The following is a 20,176-nucleotide window of genomic DNA, read 5'->3' on the forward strand; positions in this document are numbered from 1 at the left end:
TAGATTTTATTTAGGCCCATTTAGTTCTGGGCTTATTCAATGAATAATAGTTATTCATTTTAAGATTAAATTCCTCTCTTTTGGGCCTTGTGTGAGAGTTGGGAGCCATAGTAGTGGGTACAGCATACTGAACCCAGCACCCCCTCACATGAACCACCCCAATTGTGAAGGCCCATTTGCCTGATTTGAATAACTGTACTAGGTTAATTACACTAGTTTAACCTAATAAAATTGATTAGCAACATAATTAATTTCATTTATTTTGAAACTAATTTAAGAAAACCATAGTTTAAAGAATTTTAAATTCTAAGCTAAACTATATGTATTTTCTTGTATTTAATTAAATATAGAATTATAACCATCTAGATTCTTTCTGAAGCTTAATTTAAAATTTTCATTAAATATTCCTATTTAAGTTGATATTTAGTTATCTACAACTAACCAACTTAAATCTGAATATCTTTTGGATTTAAAATTTCAAAATTAAGTTGAGGAATTTTAGGCATTGGTTATTAAGATTCTTTAGATATTTTTTTAAGTTAATATCTTTTCGAATATTAACTTAAAATGGAATATCTTCAAATTAAGTGGTTACAACTTAATTTTAATTTAATTAAATCTGATTTGAAAGATATTTAAGTTGATTTTTTAGATTCTTCTAAAACAACTTAAACAAGATATTTTCAAATTTGTTCCATTTATTATTCGAATTTATTTTTCGAATTTAATTAATAATTAAAAATTAATTAAAGTTGATTTTTTATTTAAACCAACTTTGATTTGTAATTTTTCATTATTATATTATGGAACTTGTTCGATATTTATTTGAATTTATTTTTCAAATTAAATAATAATTGAAAATTAATTAAAGTTGATTTTTTATTTAAACCAACTTTAATCTGTAATTTTTCATTATTATAATATCGAATAATATGATTATACAAAATATATATATTTTTTTTTTTAAAATAATGAGCTTTTAATCAAAAGATATTCGATCTCCATTGTTGGTCTTATAATAGTTAAATTTTTTCAATATAACCTCGAGACGCTAGACTTCGTTCCCCTATGGATGGTTATTCGTTGAACACTTTTAACACCGTAAGATTTCATTTGATAAGTGTTTTGTGAGTTTTCGTCTCTATTAGATTCTCCCCTACGGTGACTACTTAGAGATAAACTCATAAAACATGAAACAATGGTGGAAGCTCATAAAATGAGAATAACCTTGACTCTCGCCTACCGGGACAACGTTGGATTCTCATTTTGATCGAATAAAAGGTTGCTAAAATGGTTTTATTTTAGATGAGCTGACAACTCTATTCAACTAATGTTATCTTTGACTCTCGCCTACCGGGACACTGTATTTCATTATGTTGGAAACCTTGGAAAATAAACTATGTTAGATTTAGTATTTTTATAACATATATGATTATTTGTTATTTTCTGAACTTGTGTATGAATTTTGAACCAAAACCTTACTTCTGTTTTATTGATGTGTTGTAGTGTCTATAACCCTCTTCCCATTCCACTCCTAGTTAATATCTTAGCAATTGAACTTGAAGTTATAAACTCCTTGTCAGAGTAATACTTCACATATGCTCATGATGGACTTTAAATTCCAGAAAGCAGGTAAGCTGGGAATTGTTCACTCTGAAGAGCAAATAGTTCATAACTCTATAAATCCTACTACTTCAAGCTTAGTTGAGAAGATAAGAGAAAGTGATTCCACTTCTTCAAGTTATACTTCACAACAAAATGAACCAGCAAGAACAACAATTAACAAACGAATAAGCAGTATTGCTTTAGTTTTCGAATCATGTGTGTTAGAGAATGATAAATCCATTTGGATTCTTGATTCTGGGTCTACAAACCATGTAAGTTGTTCATTGCAATTGCTTGAGAATTGGAATTATTTGAAATCCAGAGAGTTGAAACTTAAAGTTGGTAATGGCGAAATAGTTTCAGTTAGAGCTAGAGGAAAAGCCAAACTCAAGTTTCAAAACAGAATTTTGGAATTAGACAATGTCTTATACATTCCAAATTTCAGTAGAAACTTGGTTTCTGTTTCATGCTTACAATTGCAACAATACAAATTAGATTTTTTGAGTTCTGGTTCTACCATTTCTCGAAATGACATTCAGATTTGTGTTGCATCCATGGAACAGGGGCTTTATGTTCTTAGACCAGAAACACCATTTGCCTTACATAGTGAACTTTTCAATGTAGCTAGACCTAGAAACCTCAAAAGAAAAGAGATTGATTTTGATGATCAAACATATCTATGGCATTTACGTTTAGGTCATATAGGCTTTGATAGACTCAATAGGCTAACCAAAGGCGGTCCATTGAAAAATGTTGTCTTAGGTGAACTGCTAGTATGCGAGTCCTGCCTAGAAGGAAAAATGACTAAACGTTCTTTCTCTGCAAAGGGAGAGCGTGCCAAAATCCCTCTAGGGTTAGTGCATTCCGATGTCTGTGGACCTTTGAATGTCAAAGCCCGAGGTGGTTACGAGTATTTTGTCACTTTCATTGACGATTTCTCTAGATATAGTTTTCTTTACCTAATGCAAAAGAAATCTGAAACGTTTGAAAAGTTTCAGGAGTTTCATGCTTTGGCCCAAAACCAATTAGGTAAATCATTAAAGATCTTGCGAACTTATAGGGGTGGAGAATATATGGATATGCAGTTCAAAGACCATTTAATTGAACTTGGAATTGAATCCCAATACACTGCCCCAAGCACTCCACAACAAAATGGAGTTGCAGAAAGAAGAAATCGCACTCTTTTGGAAATGGTTAGGTCTATGCTGAGTTATTCAACTCTGTCTACGTCCTTCTAGGGATATGCTATACAGATGGCAAATGACATTTTAAATGTTGTTCCATCTAAAGCAGTCCCTAAGACACCCGTTGAACTTTGGAATGGTCGTACACCTAGTTTACGCCATTACAAAATTTGGGGGTGCCCTGCTCATGTCTTAAGAAAGAAAGAAGGCAAACTTGAATCACGTACCGAAGTATGCATGTTTGTCAGAAATTCTAAAGAGACTAGGGGTGGACTATTTTATAGTCACAAGGATAACAAAGTGTTTGTTTCTACAAATGCTACTTTCCTTGAAGAGAACTATATTAAAGACTACAAACCGAAAAGTAAAGTTGTTCTAGAGGAATTGCTATCAGATATAAGTCCTTCCAATATTCCGTCCTCTTCTACTCGTGAAGAAGACAATCCCACTCCCTCAGTTGAACAAACTGAGAAATCTACTACTAAAGTTTCTGTTCAGAAGATCACCGCACCTCGTCGTAGTGGGAGGGTTTCAACAAAACCTGCTCGTTATGGCTTGGATGGTGAAATCAATATGGTCGTAGGTGACGCTATTGAAGACGATCCATTAACCTATAAACATGCAATGGCTAGTCTGCAACGGAAACGATGGTCGGCCGGCATGGATTCAGGAATGGATTCCATGAAAAAGAACAAAGTCTGGGAATATGTAGACGCACCTGAAGACTATCATCCGATAGGATGCAAGTGGGTTTACAAGAAGAAAAGAGGAGCTGGAGGCGAAGTCGAAACTTTTAAAGCTAGACTTGTAGCCAAGGGTTATACCCAAAGAGAAGGCGTGGACTATGAGGAAACTTTTAGTCCTGGTTCCATGCTCAAATCCATCCGAATTCTTCTCTCCATAGCTGCTGCTTTCGATTATGAAATCTGGCAAATGGATGTCAAGACTGCCTTCCTTAATGGGGTACTTGAAGAAACCATCTATATGGAGCAACCAGAAGATTATGTTCTTCCTGGGCAGGAAAAGAAAGTTTGCAAATTGAACAGGTCTATCTATGGACTTAAGCAAGCTTCTCGCTCTTGGAACAAAAGGTTTGATGAAATCATCAAGACCTACGGCTTTCTTCAGAATGAAGATGAACCTTGTGTTTACCAACTCAAGGAAGACCAAATAGTAGTTCCTGGTCCTTTATGTTGATGACATTTTGATTATTGGAAACAATGTCAAGAAAATGACTCACATCAAGGAATGGCTTAACACTCAATTCGATATGAAAGATTTGGGTGAAGCAGCCTATGTTCTTGGTATTCAGATTATTAGAAACCGGAAGAACAAATCTCAATCTCTCTCTCAAACAACCTACATAGACAAAGTCTTAGAGAGATTCTCCATGAATAACACCAATGGGGCGAACATGCCTTCTAGATATGGTATTCGTCTATCTAAGGAACAGTCTCTGACTGATCCTCAAGAGATAGAGGACATGGTGAAAATTCCCTATGCCTCTGCAGTTGGAAGTCTAGTGTATGCAATGCTATGCACTAGACCTGACATCTGCTATGCAGTTGGAATTATGAGCAGGTTTCAGTCTAATCCAGGACATGAACATTGGAATGCAGTTAAGTATATTCTGAAATACTTGAAGAGTACAAGGAATCTTGTGTTAGCCTACAAGGGTGGTGCTTTAAATCCCATAGGCTACACTGATTCAGATTTCCAGGCAAGTCTTGAAGACAGGAAATCTACATCTGGGATGGTGTTTACTCTTGGGGGTGGAGCAGTGGTTTGGAGAAGTGCTAAACAAACCGCGATATCGGATTCAACTATGGAAGCTGAATACATAGCTGCAGCCGAAGCTGCTAAAGAACTTGTCTGGCTAAGAAAGTTCTTCACCAGTATAGGTGTCGTTCCTGGAATGGAGAAGCCTCTCGTCTTACTTTGTGATAACAATGGAGCAATAGCAAACAATAAAGAACCTCGAAGCCACAAGAGAAGCAAACACATTGAAAGGAAGTATCACATTATCAGAGAATACGTGGCAAGAGGGGATGTACTAGTTGAGAAAGTTGACACAGAGGACAACCTAGCTGATCCATTTACCAAAGTCCTGGCCGTGACAGCCTTTGAAAAGCACCGTCAGAATTTAGGATTAATTGATATGTACTAATTAGTTTTATATTAGTGCAAGTGGGAGTTTGTTAGTTTTTATGCCCTAAATAAAACTCCATTTCAATGTAATCTATTTTATTCAACATCAATAAAGAAGCAGAAGTATTTTTCATTCATTTGTGTATGTTTTGGTTCACTTTATCAATTGCTTGTCTATTTGATTTATAAATTCATCTTAAACCCTTTTCACATACTTGATCCTGTTTATTGTGTTGTCATCACATTGGAAAGTAAACATGACTATGTGAATAAAGTTTCCTAGATTTATCAGACACAGGGTTTTACTGATATGATAATCTACAACAAGAGTTTACTTGCATTTGGAGAAATGCTATGTTCTTTCCAGAACATTGGTTAAAGTAAAGCTCAGGTTGGATGCATGGAGTATGCATCGGAAGGGACCGATATTGAACTTTGACTTAGATTTAATTAAACTTACCGTAAAATCTATTCAAGTCAATATCGCCAAGTTGATCCTAGATCAAATGTTCTTAATCCTGTTATGATTAGGCTCAATCTTGAAAGGCTATTCGTGTTCTTTGATTTGTTAGTTAAGCCTACTTTTAGGTCAGGGTGATACGTACATTTTGGGAACACGGTAGTGCAATTGAGTTGGAGCGCTAACATGTACATGGAATCTATAGCTTCTATCTGGCGAATAGTAAGCAAAGGATGATCTCATTCGAGCTTGACCAAACGAACATAAATGGTGGAGTACTCATTTCACATAAGCTGAAATATCATTTATACGGGGTCAAGTGTTTTAAGGAAAAAATACATAGTAGGGTGTTACGGTAATCTAATCCCTTTACAGTGTAGATCATTCATATAGAAGATCATTGATCACATTAGGATTATAACAATGGATAACTTATGATGCGTCTATATGGTAGAACATATAGAGCATTCTATATACTGAGAGTGCAATTCTAAGTTCTATGCGTGGATTCAACGAAGAATTAATAAGTTAGTGAATTTTAGTGCTAAATTCTTGATCTACTTATTGGAAGCTCTGTTATATAGACCCATGGTCCCCGCACTAGGTGAGATAATATTATTTGTAAGACTCATGAAATTGGTTTTGATTAATCAAACTCCCAAACACCATTATACATAACACACGCATTAACAGTTGAACCTGTCACATATATTTAAAAAAACACAGTTATAATTTACAACAAAAATCTCACCGAAAAAAATCTTAATTAATCATTAATAACAAAACAATAATAATTAATTGATAATAAAATAATAATTCATAATTCATAATAAAACAATAATTAATAATTCATAATAAAAAAATATTTAATAATTAAAAAATAATTATTAATTGATAATAAAATATAATTAATAATTATTACTCAAACCATAAAAAATAAACAATAATTAATAATAATTCATAATTTATAGTTAATAAAATAACTAAAAAAAAAAATTAATTCTTAAAACATTAACTAAAATAATAATTAATAACTAATAATTATTAATAAAAAATAATTAATAACACAAATAATAAATCAATATAAAATAAATTAATAATAATAAATAAAAAATAATAACATATTAAAAAAAAAATCCCGTAGGGTCCGATTGGTCCGATTGGTCCGACCATCGGATCCCACCGATCGGACCTTATATTAAAAAATTTTTAAAAAAAATAAAAAATTCAAAAAAAAAAATTGGGTCCGATGGGTCCGATGGTCCGACCATCGGACCCATATGGGGACCATCGGACCCGTGTTCCAAAAATTAAAAAAAATAAAAAACATAAGAAAAAAAACATCGGACCCAGTGATGGACCATCAGACCATCGGGTCTTCGCCCCTGTCAACAAAATTTTTTCCCACATCTGCCCACCCATCGGGCCAGCATCAGGCCCCATCGGGCCCGACGAAAAAAAATGCAGAAAACAGCAAAATTCCAGTTTTCACATGCAGCAAAAATTATAACAGAAAAAAATAGCAAAATAACAGCAACAATCCACAGATCAATCATCAAACACAACATTCTTATTTAAATATGACAACAACAAACAAGATTTAGAAAAAAAAAATTAATTACTTACCCATTGATGGAGCTTGTATGTGTTCTAGCTTCTAATGTGGTGGATTAGTGTGGTGGCTTGTAGTGTGGAAGGTTGTAGCTTTTAGTGATGAGTGAAGAGAAGAAATTTTTTTTTGGTGGTTGTGGAAGCTTTCGGGTGGGGAATTTTGTTTGTTGAATTGATGAGAAAAGGGTTGGAGTGGGTAGATGTAGGTGGGGAGGGTATTATGGGGAAAATACAAAAAGTGTTACATATAATTAATTATGCATAGTATTAGTTTAGGGGAATAATTTATGGGTTATTTAAGCATGGAAATTCAAATTTCCCTTTTTCAAAATTGTAGGTTTAATTTTAATTTTTTTTTTAAATTTCGAATTTTTCAAATTTTTTATTTAAATTTTCGAAAATATATTTTTTTATTTAATTAATTATTTCGAAATTAATTATTTAATTTAAAATTAAATAAATCCTACATCCAACTATCCAGCTAACCGTGTTGCAGGAGTATGTGTTTTAGCTTGTGTGTAAGCTTTCAAAACCTATTATTGCTTGATTGCAAATAGCCATGGTTAACTTGTTGATAGATCCAATGATGTGATTTTAACTCATGGCTCCCTAGGTCAAGTTAATAATTTGTAACGGTATATTTACAATCTTCTTTCATCTGTGTATGACCTAGCAACATGATAGGACCCATCCAATGTGCCTGTGTGAGCCTATGTGTTTAATTTCATTATAGATGCATATAGGTTAATGTTGCTAAATAAAATATCATAGTTCTTGATAGATTTTATTTAGGCCCATTTAGTTCTGGGCTTATTCAATGAATAATAGTTATTCATTTTAAGATTAAATTCCTCTCTTTTGGGCCTTGTGTGAGAGTTGGGAGCCATAGTAGTGGGTACAGCATACTGAACCCAGCACCCCCTCACATGAACCACCCCAATTGTGAAGGCCCATTTGCCTGATTTGAATAACTGTACTAGGTTAATTACACTAGTTTAACCTAATAAAATTGATTAGCAACATAATTAATTTCATTTATTTTGAAACTAATTTAAGAAAACCATAGTTTAAAGAATTTTAAATTCTAAGCTAAACTATATGTATTTTCTTGTATTTAATTAAATATAGAATTATAACCATCTAGATTCTTTCTGAAGCTTAATTTAAAATTTTCATTAAATATTCCTATTTAAGTTGATATTTAGTTATCTACAACTAACCAACTTAAATCTGAATATCTTTTGGATTTAAAATTTCAAAATTAAGTTGAGGAATTTTAGGCATTGGTTATTAAGATTCTTTAGATATTTTTTTAAGTTAATATCTTTTCGAATATTAACTTAAAATGGAATATCTTCAAATTAAGTGGTTACAACTTAATTTTAATTTAATTAAATCTGATTTGAAAGATATTTAAGTTGATTTTTTAGATTCTTCTAAAACAACTTAAACAAGATATTTTCAAATTTGTTCCATTTATTATTCGAATTTATTTTTCGAATTTAATTAATAATTAAAAATTAATTAAAGTTGATTTTTTATTTAAACCAACTTTGATTTGTAATTTTTCATTATTATATTATGGAACTTGTTCGATATTTATTTGAATTTATTTTTCAAATTAAATAATAATTGAAAATTAATTAAAGTTGATTTTTTATTTAAACCAACTTTAATCTGTAATTTTTCATTATTATAATATCGAATAATATGATTATACAAAATATATATATTTTTTTTTTTAAAATAATGAGCTTTTAATCAAAAGATATTCGATCTCCATTGTTGGTCTTATAATAGTTAAATTTTTTCAATATAACCTCGAGACGCTAGACTTCGTTCCCCTATGGATGGTTATTCGTTGAACACTTTTAACACCGTAAGATTTCATTTGATAAGTGTTTTGTGAGTTTTCGTCTCTATTAGATTCTCCCCTACGGTGACTACTTAGAGATAAACTCATAAAACATGAAACAATGGTGGAAGCTCATAAAATGAGAATAACCTTGACTCTCGCCTACCGGGACAACGTTGGATTCTCATTTTGATCGAATAAAAGGTTGCTAAAATGGTTTTATTTTAGATGAGCTGACAACTCTATTCAACTAATGTTATCTTTGACTCTCGCCTACCGGGACACTGTATTTCATTATGTTGGAAACCTTGGAAAATAAACTATGTTAGATTTAGTATTTTTATAACATATATGATTATTTGTTATTTTCTGAACTTGTGTATGAATTTTGAACCAAAACCTTACTTCTGTTTTATTGATGTGTTGTAGTGTCTATAACCCTCTTCCCATTCCACTCCTAGTTAATATCTTAGCAATTGAACTTGAAGTTATAAACTCCTTGTCAGAGTAATACTTCACATATGCTCATGATGGACTTTAAATTCCGAAGCGGTAAGCTGGGAATTGTTCACTCTGAAGAGCAAATAGTTCATAACTCTATAAATCCTACTACTTCAAGCTTAGTTGAGAAGATAAGAGAAAGTGATTCCACTTCTTCAAGTTATACTTCACAACAAAATGAACCAGCAAGAACAACAATTAACAAACGAATAAGCAGTATTGCTTTAGTTTTCGAATCATGTGTGTTAGAGAATGATAAATCCATTTGGATTCTTGATTCTGGGTCTACAAACCATGTAAGTTGTTCATTGCAATTGCTTGAGAATTGGAATTATTTGAAATCCGGAGAGTTGAAACTTAAAGTTGGTAATGGCGAAATAGTTTCAGTTAGAGCTAGAGGAAAAGCCAAACTCAAGTTTCAAAACAGAATTTTGGAATTAGACAATGTCTTATACATTCCAAATTTCAGTAGAAACTTGGTTTCTGTTTCATGCTTACAATTGCAACAATACAAATTAGATTTTTTGAGTTCTGGTTCTACCATTTCTCGAAATGACATTCAGATTTGTGTTGCATCCATGGAACAGGGGCTTTATGTTCTTAGACCAGAAACACCATTTGCCTTACATAGTGAACTTTTCAATGTAGCTAGACCTAGAAACCTCAAAAGAAAAGAGATTGATTTTGATGATCAAACATATCTATGGCATTTACGTTTAGGTCATATAGGCTTTGATAGACTCAATAGGCTAACCAAAGGCGGTCCATTGAAAAATGTTGTCTTAGGTGAACTGCTAGTATGCGAGTCCTGCCTAGAAGGAAAAATGACTAAACGTTCTTTCTCTGCAAAGGGAGAGCGTGCCAAAATCCCTCTAGGGTTAGTGCATTCCGATGTCTGTGGACCTTTGAATGTCAAAGCCCGAGGTGGTTACGAGTATTTTGTCACTTTCATTGACGATTTCTCTAGATATAGTTTTCTTTACCTAATGCAAAAGAAATCTGAAACGTTTGAAAAGTTTCAGGAGTTTCATGCTTTGGCCCAAAACCAATTAGGTAAATCATTAAAGATCTTGCGAACTTATAGGGGTGGAGAATATATGGATATGCAGTTCAAAGACCATTTAATTGAACTTGGAATTGAATCCCAATACACTGCCCCAAGCACTCCACAACAAAATGGAGTTGCAGAAAGAAGAAATCGCACTCTTTTGGAAATGGTTAGGTCTATGCTGAGTTATTCAACTCTGTCTACGTCCTTCTAGGGATATGCTATACAGATGGCAAATGACATTTTAAATGTTGTTCCATCTAAAGCAGTCCCTAAGACACCCGTTGAACTTTGGAATGGTCGTACACCTAGTTTACGCCATTACAAAATTTGGGGGTGCCCTGCTCATGTCTTAAGAAAGAAAGAAGGCAAACTTGAATCACGTACCGAAGTATGCATGTTTGTCAGAAATTCTAAAGAGACTAGGGGTGGACTATTTTATAGTCACAAGGATAACAAAGTGTTTGTTTCTACAAATGCTACTTTCCTTGAAGAGAACTATATTAAAGACTACAAACCGAAAAGTAAAGTTGTTCTAGAGGAATTGCTATCAGATATAAGTCCTTCCAATATTCCGTCCTCTTCTACTCGTGAAGAAGACAATCCCACTCCCTCAGTTGAACAAACTGAGAAATCTACTACTAAAGTTTCTGTTCAGAAGATCACCGCACCTCGTCGTAGTGGGAGGGTTTCAACAAAACCTGCTCGTTATGGCTTGGATGGTGAAATCAATATGGTCGTAGGTGACGCTATTGAAGACGATCCATTAACCTATAAACATGCAATGGCTAGTCTGCAACGGAAACGATGGTCGGCCGGCATGGATTCAGGAATGGATTCCATGAAAAAGAACAAAGTCTGGGAATATGTAGACGCACCTGAAGACTATCATCCGATAGGATGCAAGTGGGTTTACAAGAAGAAAAGAGGAGCGGGAGGCGAAGTCGAAACTTTTAAAGCTAGACTTGTAGCCAAGGGTTATACCCAAAGAGAAGGCGTGGACTATGAGGAAACTTTTAGTCCTGGTTCCATGCTCAAATCCATCCGAATTCTTCTCTCCATAGCTGCTGCTTTCGATTATGAAATCTGGCAAATGGATGTCAAGACTGCCTTCCTTAATGGGGTACTTGAAGAAACCATCTATATGGAGCAACCAGAAGATTATGTTCTTCCTGGGCAGGAAAAGAAAGTTTGCAAATTGAACAGGTCTATCTATGGACTTAAGCAAGCTTCTCGCTCTTGGAACAAAAGGTTTGATGAAATCATCAAGACCTACGGCTTTCTTCAGAATGAAGATGAACCTTGTGTTTACCAACTCAAGGAAGACCAAATAGTAGTTCCTGGTCCTTTATGTTGATGACATTTTGATTATTGGAAACAATGTCAAGAAAATGACTCACATCAAGGAATGGCTTAACACTCAATTCGATATGAAAGATTTGGGTGAAGCAGCCTATGTTCTTGGTATTGATTATTAGAAACCGGAAGAACAAATCTCAATCTCTCTCTCAAACAACCTACATAGACAAAGTCTTAGAGAGATTCTCCATGAATAACACCAATGGGGCGAACATGCCTTCTAGATATGGTATTCGTCTATCTAAGGAACAGTCTCTGACTGATCCTCAAGAGATAGAGGACATGGTGAAAATTCCCTATGCCTCTGCAGTTGGAAGTCTAGTGTATGCAATGCTATGCACTAGACCTGACATCTGCTATGCAGTTGGAATTATGAGCAGGTTTCAGTCTAATCCAGGACATGAACATTGGAATGCAGTTAAGTATATTCTGAAATACTTGAAGAGTACAAGGAATCTTGTGTTAGCCTACAAGGGTGGTGCTTTAAATCCCATAGGCTACACTGATTCGGATTTCCGAGCAAGTCTTGAAGACGGGAAATCTACATACGGGATGGTGTTTACTCTTGGGGGTGGAGCAGTGGTTTGGAGAAGTGCTAAACAAACCGCGATATCGGATTCAACTATGGAAGCTGAATACATAGCTGCAGCCGAAGCTGCTAAAGAACTTGTCTGGCTAAGAAAGTTCTTCACCAGTATAGGTGTCGTTCCTGGAATGGAGAAGCCTCTCGTCTTACTTTGTGATAACAATGGAGCAATAGCAAACAATAAAGAACCTCGAAGCCACAAGAGAAGCAAACACATTGAAAGGAAGTATCACATTATCAGAGAATACGTGGCAAGAGGGGATGTACTAGTTGAGAAAGTTGACACAGAGGACAACCTAGCTGATCCATTAACCAAAGTCCTGGCCGTGACAGCCTTTGAAAAGCACCGTCAGAATTTAGGATTAATTGATATGTACTAATTAGTTTTATATTAGTGCAAGTGGGAGTTTGTTAGTTTTTATGCCCTAAATAAAACTCCATTTCAATGTAATCTATTTTATTCAACATCAATAAAGAAGCAGAAGTATTTTTCATTCATTTGTGTATGTTTTGGTTCACTTTATCAATTGCTTGTCTATTTGATTTATAAATTCATCTTAAACCCTTTTCACATACTTGATCCTGTTTATTGTGTTGTCATCACATTGGAAAGTAAACATGACTATGTGAATAAAGTTTCCTAGATTTATCAGACACAGGGTTTTACTGATATGATAATCTACAACAAGAGTTTACTTGCATTTGGAGAAATGCTATGTTCTTTCCAGAACATTGGTTAAAGTAAAGCTCAGGTTGGATGCATGGAGTATGCATCGGAAGGGACCGATATTGAACTTTGACTTAGATTTAATTAAACTTACCGTAAAATCTATTCAAGTCAATATCGCCAAGTTGATCCTAGATCAAATGTTCTTAATCCTGTTATGATTAGGCTCAATCTTGAAAGGCTATTCGTGTTCTTTGATTTGTTAGTTAAGCCTACTTTTAGGTCAGGGTGATACGTACATTTTGGGAACACGGTAGTGCAATTGAGTTGGAGCGCTAACATGTACATGGAATCTATAGCTTCTATCTGGCGAATAGTAAGCAAAGGATGATCTCATTCGAGCTTGACCAAACGAACATAAATGGTGGAGTACTCATTTCACATAAGCTGAAATATCATTTATACGGGGTCAAGTGTTTTAAGGAAAAAATACATAGTAGGGTGTTACGGTAATCTAATCCCTTTACAGTGTAGATCATTCATATAGAAGATCATTGATCACATTAGGATTATAACAATGGATAACTTATGATGCGTCTATATGGTAGAACATATAGAGCATTCTATATACTGAGAGTGCAATTCTAAGTTCTATGCGTGGATTCAACGAAGAATTAATAAGTTAGTGAATTTTAGTGCTAAATTCTTGATCTACTTATTGGAAGCTCTGTTATATAGACCCATGGTCCCCGCACTAGGTGAGATAATATTATTTGTAAGACTCATGAAATTGGTTTTGATTAATCAATTATAATTCTCAAATTAGACTATGTCTATTTGTGAAATTTTCACTAAGTAAGGGCGAAATTGTAAAGAAAGAGTTATTAGGGGCATATTTGTTAATTATGATACTTTGTATGGTTCAATTAATAAATATGATAAATGACAATATTATTTAATAATTCTTTATAGTTATTAAATATTTAGAATTGGCATTTAAATGGTTGAATTAGAAAATTGGCGTTTTTTGAGAAAATCAGATGCAGAAAAGATAAAACTGCAAAATTGCAAAAAGTGAGGCCCAAATCCACATTACTAGGGCCGGCCACTTTTATAGGAATTATCCTCTGATATTTTTATTATTTTAATGCCAAATAATTCAAACCTAATCCTAGTGGAATGCTATAAATAGATAGTGAAGGCTTCAAGAAAATTACACTTTTCATTCAGAAAAACCTGAGCCTTCTCTCTCTATACCTAGCCGCCACCTTCTTCTTTTTCTTCCCTCTTCAATTTCGAAATTACTTAGTGTTAGAGTAGTGCCCACACACAGCAAGTGATACCTCAATCATAGTGAGGAAGATCGTGAAGAAAGACATTCAACAAGAAGGAGTTTCAGCACTATAGAAGGAGAGAAAGAGATCCAGGTTCAGATATTGATAATGCTCTGCTACAGAAAAGAATCAAGGGCTAGATATCTGAACGGAAGGAGTCATATTATTCCGCTGCACCCAATGTAATGTTTCTCATACTTTATATGTCTTTAGTTCATCGTTTTAGAAAGTTTAGGGTGTTAATCAATATACTTGTGAGTAGATCTAAGATCCTGGTAAAATAATTTCCAACACGAACCACCATGAAGGCAAAACCAGCAATGTCATAGCAATTACAGCAGCGAGAGCTAGCCAACTCCCAATCTGACCAACCTAATGTGGAGGAGCTAGACAAAGTCCAAATCCATCCAGACTTCCCAGACCACAAAGTCCAAATCGGAGCCCAGCTGGACCCCGACATGAGATCTAAACTTATTGAATTTTTGATTGCTAACCATGATCAATTTTCTTGGTCCCATGCGGATATGATCGGTATTGACCCTGAGATTATTTTTCACAGGTTACAGGTAGATCCAAATTACCCACCCAGGAGACAAAAGAGAAGAAAGTTTGCCCCTGAGAGAAACCAAGCAATAAATGAAGAAGTCCAGAAGCTCATCGAGAACGGGTTTATAAGAGAAGTCCGGTACCCAGACTGGCTGGAAAACGTAGTGATTGTGAAAAAGAAAAATGGCAAGTGGAGGGTCTGCATCGATTTTACAGACCTCAACAAGGCGTGCCCAGAAGACTCATTTCCATTACCACATATTGACATGCTAGTAGACGCCACAGCAGGACACGAACTCCTTAGCTTCATGGATGCTTTCTCAGGATATAACCAGATCCTTATGCATCCAGAAGACCAGGAGAAGACAGCTTTCATGACCAACCTAGGAATCTTTTGTTACAAGGTGATGCCGTTCGGACTGAAGAATGCAAGAGCAACCTACCAATGCCTCATGAACAAGATGTTTGGTGACCACCTGGGAAAGACCATGGAAGTCTACATCGACGACATCCTAGTGAAATCACTAGTTGCAGAAGAGCACATCAATCATTTAAAACAATCTTTTGAAATACTTAGAAAATATAACATGAAGTTAAATCCTACTAAGTGCTCTTTTGGTGTAACTGCAGGCAAGTTCTTAGGCTACTTGGTGACACAACGAGGGATCGAAGCCAACCCAGCTCAGATTGATTCAATCCTAAGGATCCCCTCACCAACATGCATCAAAGATGTCCAAAAACTAACATCTTGGGTCCCATTGCGCTAGGCCGATTCATCTCAAAGTCTTCCGAGCGATGCCACTCTTTCTTCAACACACTTAGAAAATCAAAGACATTCGAATGGACAGCCGAGTGTGAAGAAGCGTTGGACAAATTAAAGCAATACCTGACTAGCCCTCCACTATTATCAAAGCCAAAAGACAACCATCTTTGTGTACCTAGCTGTCTCTGAGGCGGCAGTCATCGCAGTCTTAGTAAGAGAGGATGAAGGTAAACAGCTTCCAATTTATTATGTCTCTAAATCCTTACTTGATGCAGAAACTAGGTACAGTCAGCTGGAGAAGTTAGCATTGGCACTCATTCACGCAGCCAGAAAGTTGCGTCCATACTTCCAATGCCACCCATTCACAGTACTCACCACCTTTCCCCTCAAGACCATACTACATAAATCAGAGTTGTCTGGCAGATTGACCAAGTGGGCAGTGGAGCTCAGCGAATATGACATCTCCTACAAGCCACGAACCGCCTTAAAATCTCAGGTATTAGCTGATTTCATTGCAGACTTTACACCTAACTCTCAAGTGCAGGCGGAAAAAGAACTTTGCCACCTTACAGAGGGACAGACAAATGGCACATGGGAATTACATGTAGACGGTTCAAGCTATGTAAGAGGAAGCGGATTAGGACTTGTTCTAACCTCACCCCAAGGCGAGAAGATCGAGCAAGCAATCAGATGTGGGTTTAAAGCTACAAACAATGAGGCAGAGTATGAGGCTATGATTGCTGGACTCGGACTAGCCAAAGAAATGGGAGCCAAAAGAATCAATGTCTTTAGCGATTCACAACTTGTAGTCAACCAAATGCAAGGTAGCTATCAGGCCCGAGATAGCAAAATGACAGCTTATCTTGAGAAAACAAAAGAGTTGCAATCGACCTTCGACGAGTTCACAGTCAGTCAGGTGCCTAGGGAAAATAATAGTCACGCAGACGCCTTAGCCAACCTTGGGTCTTCCATCCAGACAACCAAACCCAAAACAATCCCAATGGTGTACCTCCAATGGCCTGCTGTCTGGAAGAAAGAAGAAGAAGAAGAAGTAAATGACGTCACCAACGAAAAGACATGGATGACGCCCATCATCGAGTACTTAGAAAAAGATGTGCTACCCGAAGATAAGAATGAAGCCCGAAGAGTCAAGGCTCAGGCAGCCAGATTCTCAATAATACGAGGTAAGCTCTATAAACGATCTTATTCTGGTCCATATTTGAAATGTGTTAACCCTGCAGAAGCAAAATATATACTAGCTGAGCTTCACGAGGGCGAATGTGGCAACCATTCGGGAGGCAGAAGCTTAGCACACCGGGCCCTCACACAAGGCTACTATTGGCCTACTATGAGAGCCGACTCATCTGAAAATACAAGACAGTGTGACAAATGCCAACGTTTTGCACAAGTATCCCATCAGCCTCCAGAACGTCTCACATCGATCACATCCCCATGGCCCTTTATGAAGTGGGGAATGGACATAGTTGGCAAATTGCCAGCTGCACCTGGACAGAAGGTATATATGCTTGCAGTGACAGACTACTTTAGCAAGTGGATAGAAGCGGAATCGTTCCACCAAGTTCGAGACAAAGAAGTTAAGGGGTTCATTTGGAGAAATGTTATCTGTAGATATGGAATTCTGAAATAAATTGTGACAGACAATGGCTCACAGTTCATCAGCCTCGACTTTCAAAACTTTTGCAAATTCTGGAACATTAAGTTAAGCTTCTCAACACCTAGATACCCTCAAGCCAATGGACAAGCAGAATCGTCTAATAAGACCATCATGAACACAATCAAAAAACGACTAGAGAATGCAAAGGGTAGATGGGCCGATGAATTGCCAGGAGTACTATGGTCCTACCGCACAACAGCCAGAACATCCACAGGAGAAACACCTTTCTCTCTAGCCTATGGAATGGAAGCGGTCATACCAACAGAAAGCGAAGTCCCAACAGCTAGACATGAACTGACTACAGAAATGCAAAATTGGGAAGACATGTGCCACGAACTAGACACAGTCGACGAGAGAAGAGAAAGGGCATCTATAAGAATGGCAGCCTACCAACAGTGTCTAGCAAAGCATTACAACAAGAATGCCCGTACTCGGTCATTCAAGGGGGGAGACTGGGTGCTTCGTCGAGTTTTTCAAAACACCAAGGAAGCGGAAGCAGGTAAGCTAGCCCCAACATGGGAAGGGCCCTACATGATCACTAAGGTGTAGTCGGCAATGGAGCTTACAAACTCCAAACGGACAAAGGACGAGACATCAACAACAGTTGGAATGCTATTCACCTAAAGCAGTATCACACTTAAACCCCAAACTATTGTTCTGTTCTCTTTGCATTTGTTTTCTTTATCGGTCTTACGAGACCCACTCTTCTCAACACACTATTGCTAACAAATATTTATGCAGAGAGACAGAACTACATTTGGGCTTGATCCCTAAAAAGGGTATGTAGGCAGCCTTACGGAGTGCAGCCCCCTATCATAACCATTTTTTTTTCTTTTTAGGATAATGCGTCATTCAAGCTATTTGACATACAACATCCATTTGATAGTTTCATTTGACAACCCACCGAACGAAAATAAATTCAAGACAATATTCTACTGAAATAGAAGCACAACACATACAACGAACCACATAGTCCAAACATCATTCTAAACTACTAAGTCTAAATCTAACTCAGCTGACCTACAATTAGACAAAGGGGAAAATGGGGTACCAGACCCATACAAGTTAGCCAAACCAGTTACTACAACAAATACATAATGCATACAACAAACATCATTCCAAAATACTAAGTCTAAGTCCAATTTGCCTGACCTACATTTAGACTAAGGGGAAAATGGGGTACCAGACCCATGCAAGTCAGCCAACCAAACAAAAGTTCATATTACAACATTAAAAACATAAAACACTTGACATATAGTTAACTCAAGAAAGATGTGAGTCATCCACCGGGAGATCGTTCGTAGTCATCTCTTCAAATGAGTTAGCCAGTTTGCTAGTTCGAGCGTCTTCCTCGGCCCTCATCCGCATCAATTCTTCATAGTCAGCAATGTACTGGGGTATGTCCCAAGACTCGACCTTGTTGTCTCGATACTCCATCGCCATTTTTCCGCGACACTGGATCTCAGCCTCCAGTCCAATTTCGACTAACCGACCTTCCAACATGTCTACACGAGCTTGGGCAGTAGCAAGATCAGCCAAGGCATACTTCAAACGATTAGAATCTTGCTCCTTAGCATCAAGTTGAGTTCGTAACTCTTCTCTGACACGGTCAAGCTCTTTCTTGCAGCTCTTCAACTCCTTAATCTCCCCGCGTAAAGTATCACGCTCAATTCTCATGTCCTTCATTTGCTCATTCATGTTCTTGATCTTATCCAAGGCGTACATAAGCCCTTGCATACCCTGTCATGCAATATAAAGTACCATAATAGTCAGACACAATAATATCGCGAGTTTATCCACACATAAATTGTAACATGGGAATGCATACATACCTGAAAGGAGCGAGAGATGGACAACTCCATGGAAGCTATTTCTCCGATGTTCTCAAAACTAGCTCGATCCTCTGGAAATAATAGCTTACTGGCCTCACCAAGGTGTAGGCCAAACTCAGAATGCGCAGCCGCTGAAGATGGAAAAGAAAGATCAACTGTATTACTCAACCAATCGGTCAACTCAACCTGAGACGGTCTCTTGTTATTCTTCTTCTAAGCCCTCGCAGAAGGACAAGAAGGAGCAGCAGTAGTAACAACCTCCTTCTCAACACTAGGAGTCGTCCTAGTCTTTTGTTTGCGTGAGCGTAAACGTTCCATAGCACCATCACCAGCCAGAGGAAGAGTGAAAGAAGATTGGGCCATGAATCGATCTGCAAAATCTCGTCCGTCTGATGTCAATTCAGGTAGAAATAAAGGTTCGCATCCCAAAATCTCCAAACTTCTTTGGAGTATAGTAACTTGAGACTTAGCACGATTCTTAGGATGAGATATACCTTCGGGTTGACGGGGAACGTGATCCCACAAAGTGATGTCTCGAAGAGAAGAATCAGACAATAGAACGTTCCAATAGCGCTCCTCCTCCGCAATTTGAAGAACTTGATCAACTCTCCCTGGTGCTTGCCCGCACACCCAACTAAATGGAAGGCCAATCCTACCTACAAAGAAGACAAATCAACCAGTTAGACATGCATCAATAAACCATAACAAATAAGGGCGTAATTCAACACCAAAACTATGACACTCACTAGCAGGAGACCACGAATGGGGAATCCCATGATCAACCGATAATCCTAGAGCATCAAAAGGAACAAAGAAAAAAATCCTCCTTCCATCGCTTAGCTTCTTTAACGCCAAGAATCAGATGGTCACTACCGTTTCTAACGGTAAGTTGGTACCTACCTTTATCATGTGGATGCTCTTTCAAGTAGTAGACGTGCAAGACTTCAGCAACCGTAAATGTAATGTTATGCCTTTCGGTCAACACTTCTATGGCCATAAGAA

General features: G+C 36.6%; 1 protein-coding gene across 1 annotated transcript; it reads left to right on the forward strand.

Annotated features, from left to right (window-relative positions):
- Positions 1–14,882: 14,882 nt before the first annotated feature.
- On the forward strand, positions 14,883–17,891 carry LOC133034302 (uncharacterized). The gene is made up of 3 exons (XM_061109359.1): positions 14,883–15,534; positions 15,847–17,183; positions 17,340–17,891. Exons 1-3 carry the CDS (start codon positions 14,883–14,885, stop codon positions 17,889–17,891), a joined length of 2,541 nt encoding a protein of 846 aa, XP_060965342.1.
- The last annotated feature ends 2,285 nt before the right edge of the window (positions 17,892–20,176 follow it).

Source organism: Cannabis sativa, chromosome 2 (assembly GCF_029168945.1).
Source record: "Cannabis sativa cultivar Pink pepper isolate KNU-18-1 chromosome 2, ASM2916894v1, whole genome shotgun sequence".
Taxonomy (NCBI): Eukaryota; Viridiplantae; Streptophyta; class Magnoliopsida; order Rosales; family Cannabaceae; genus Cannabis; species Cannabis sativa.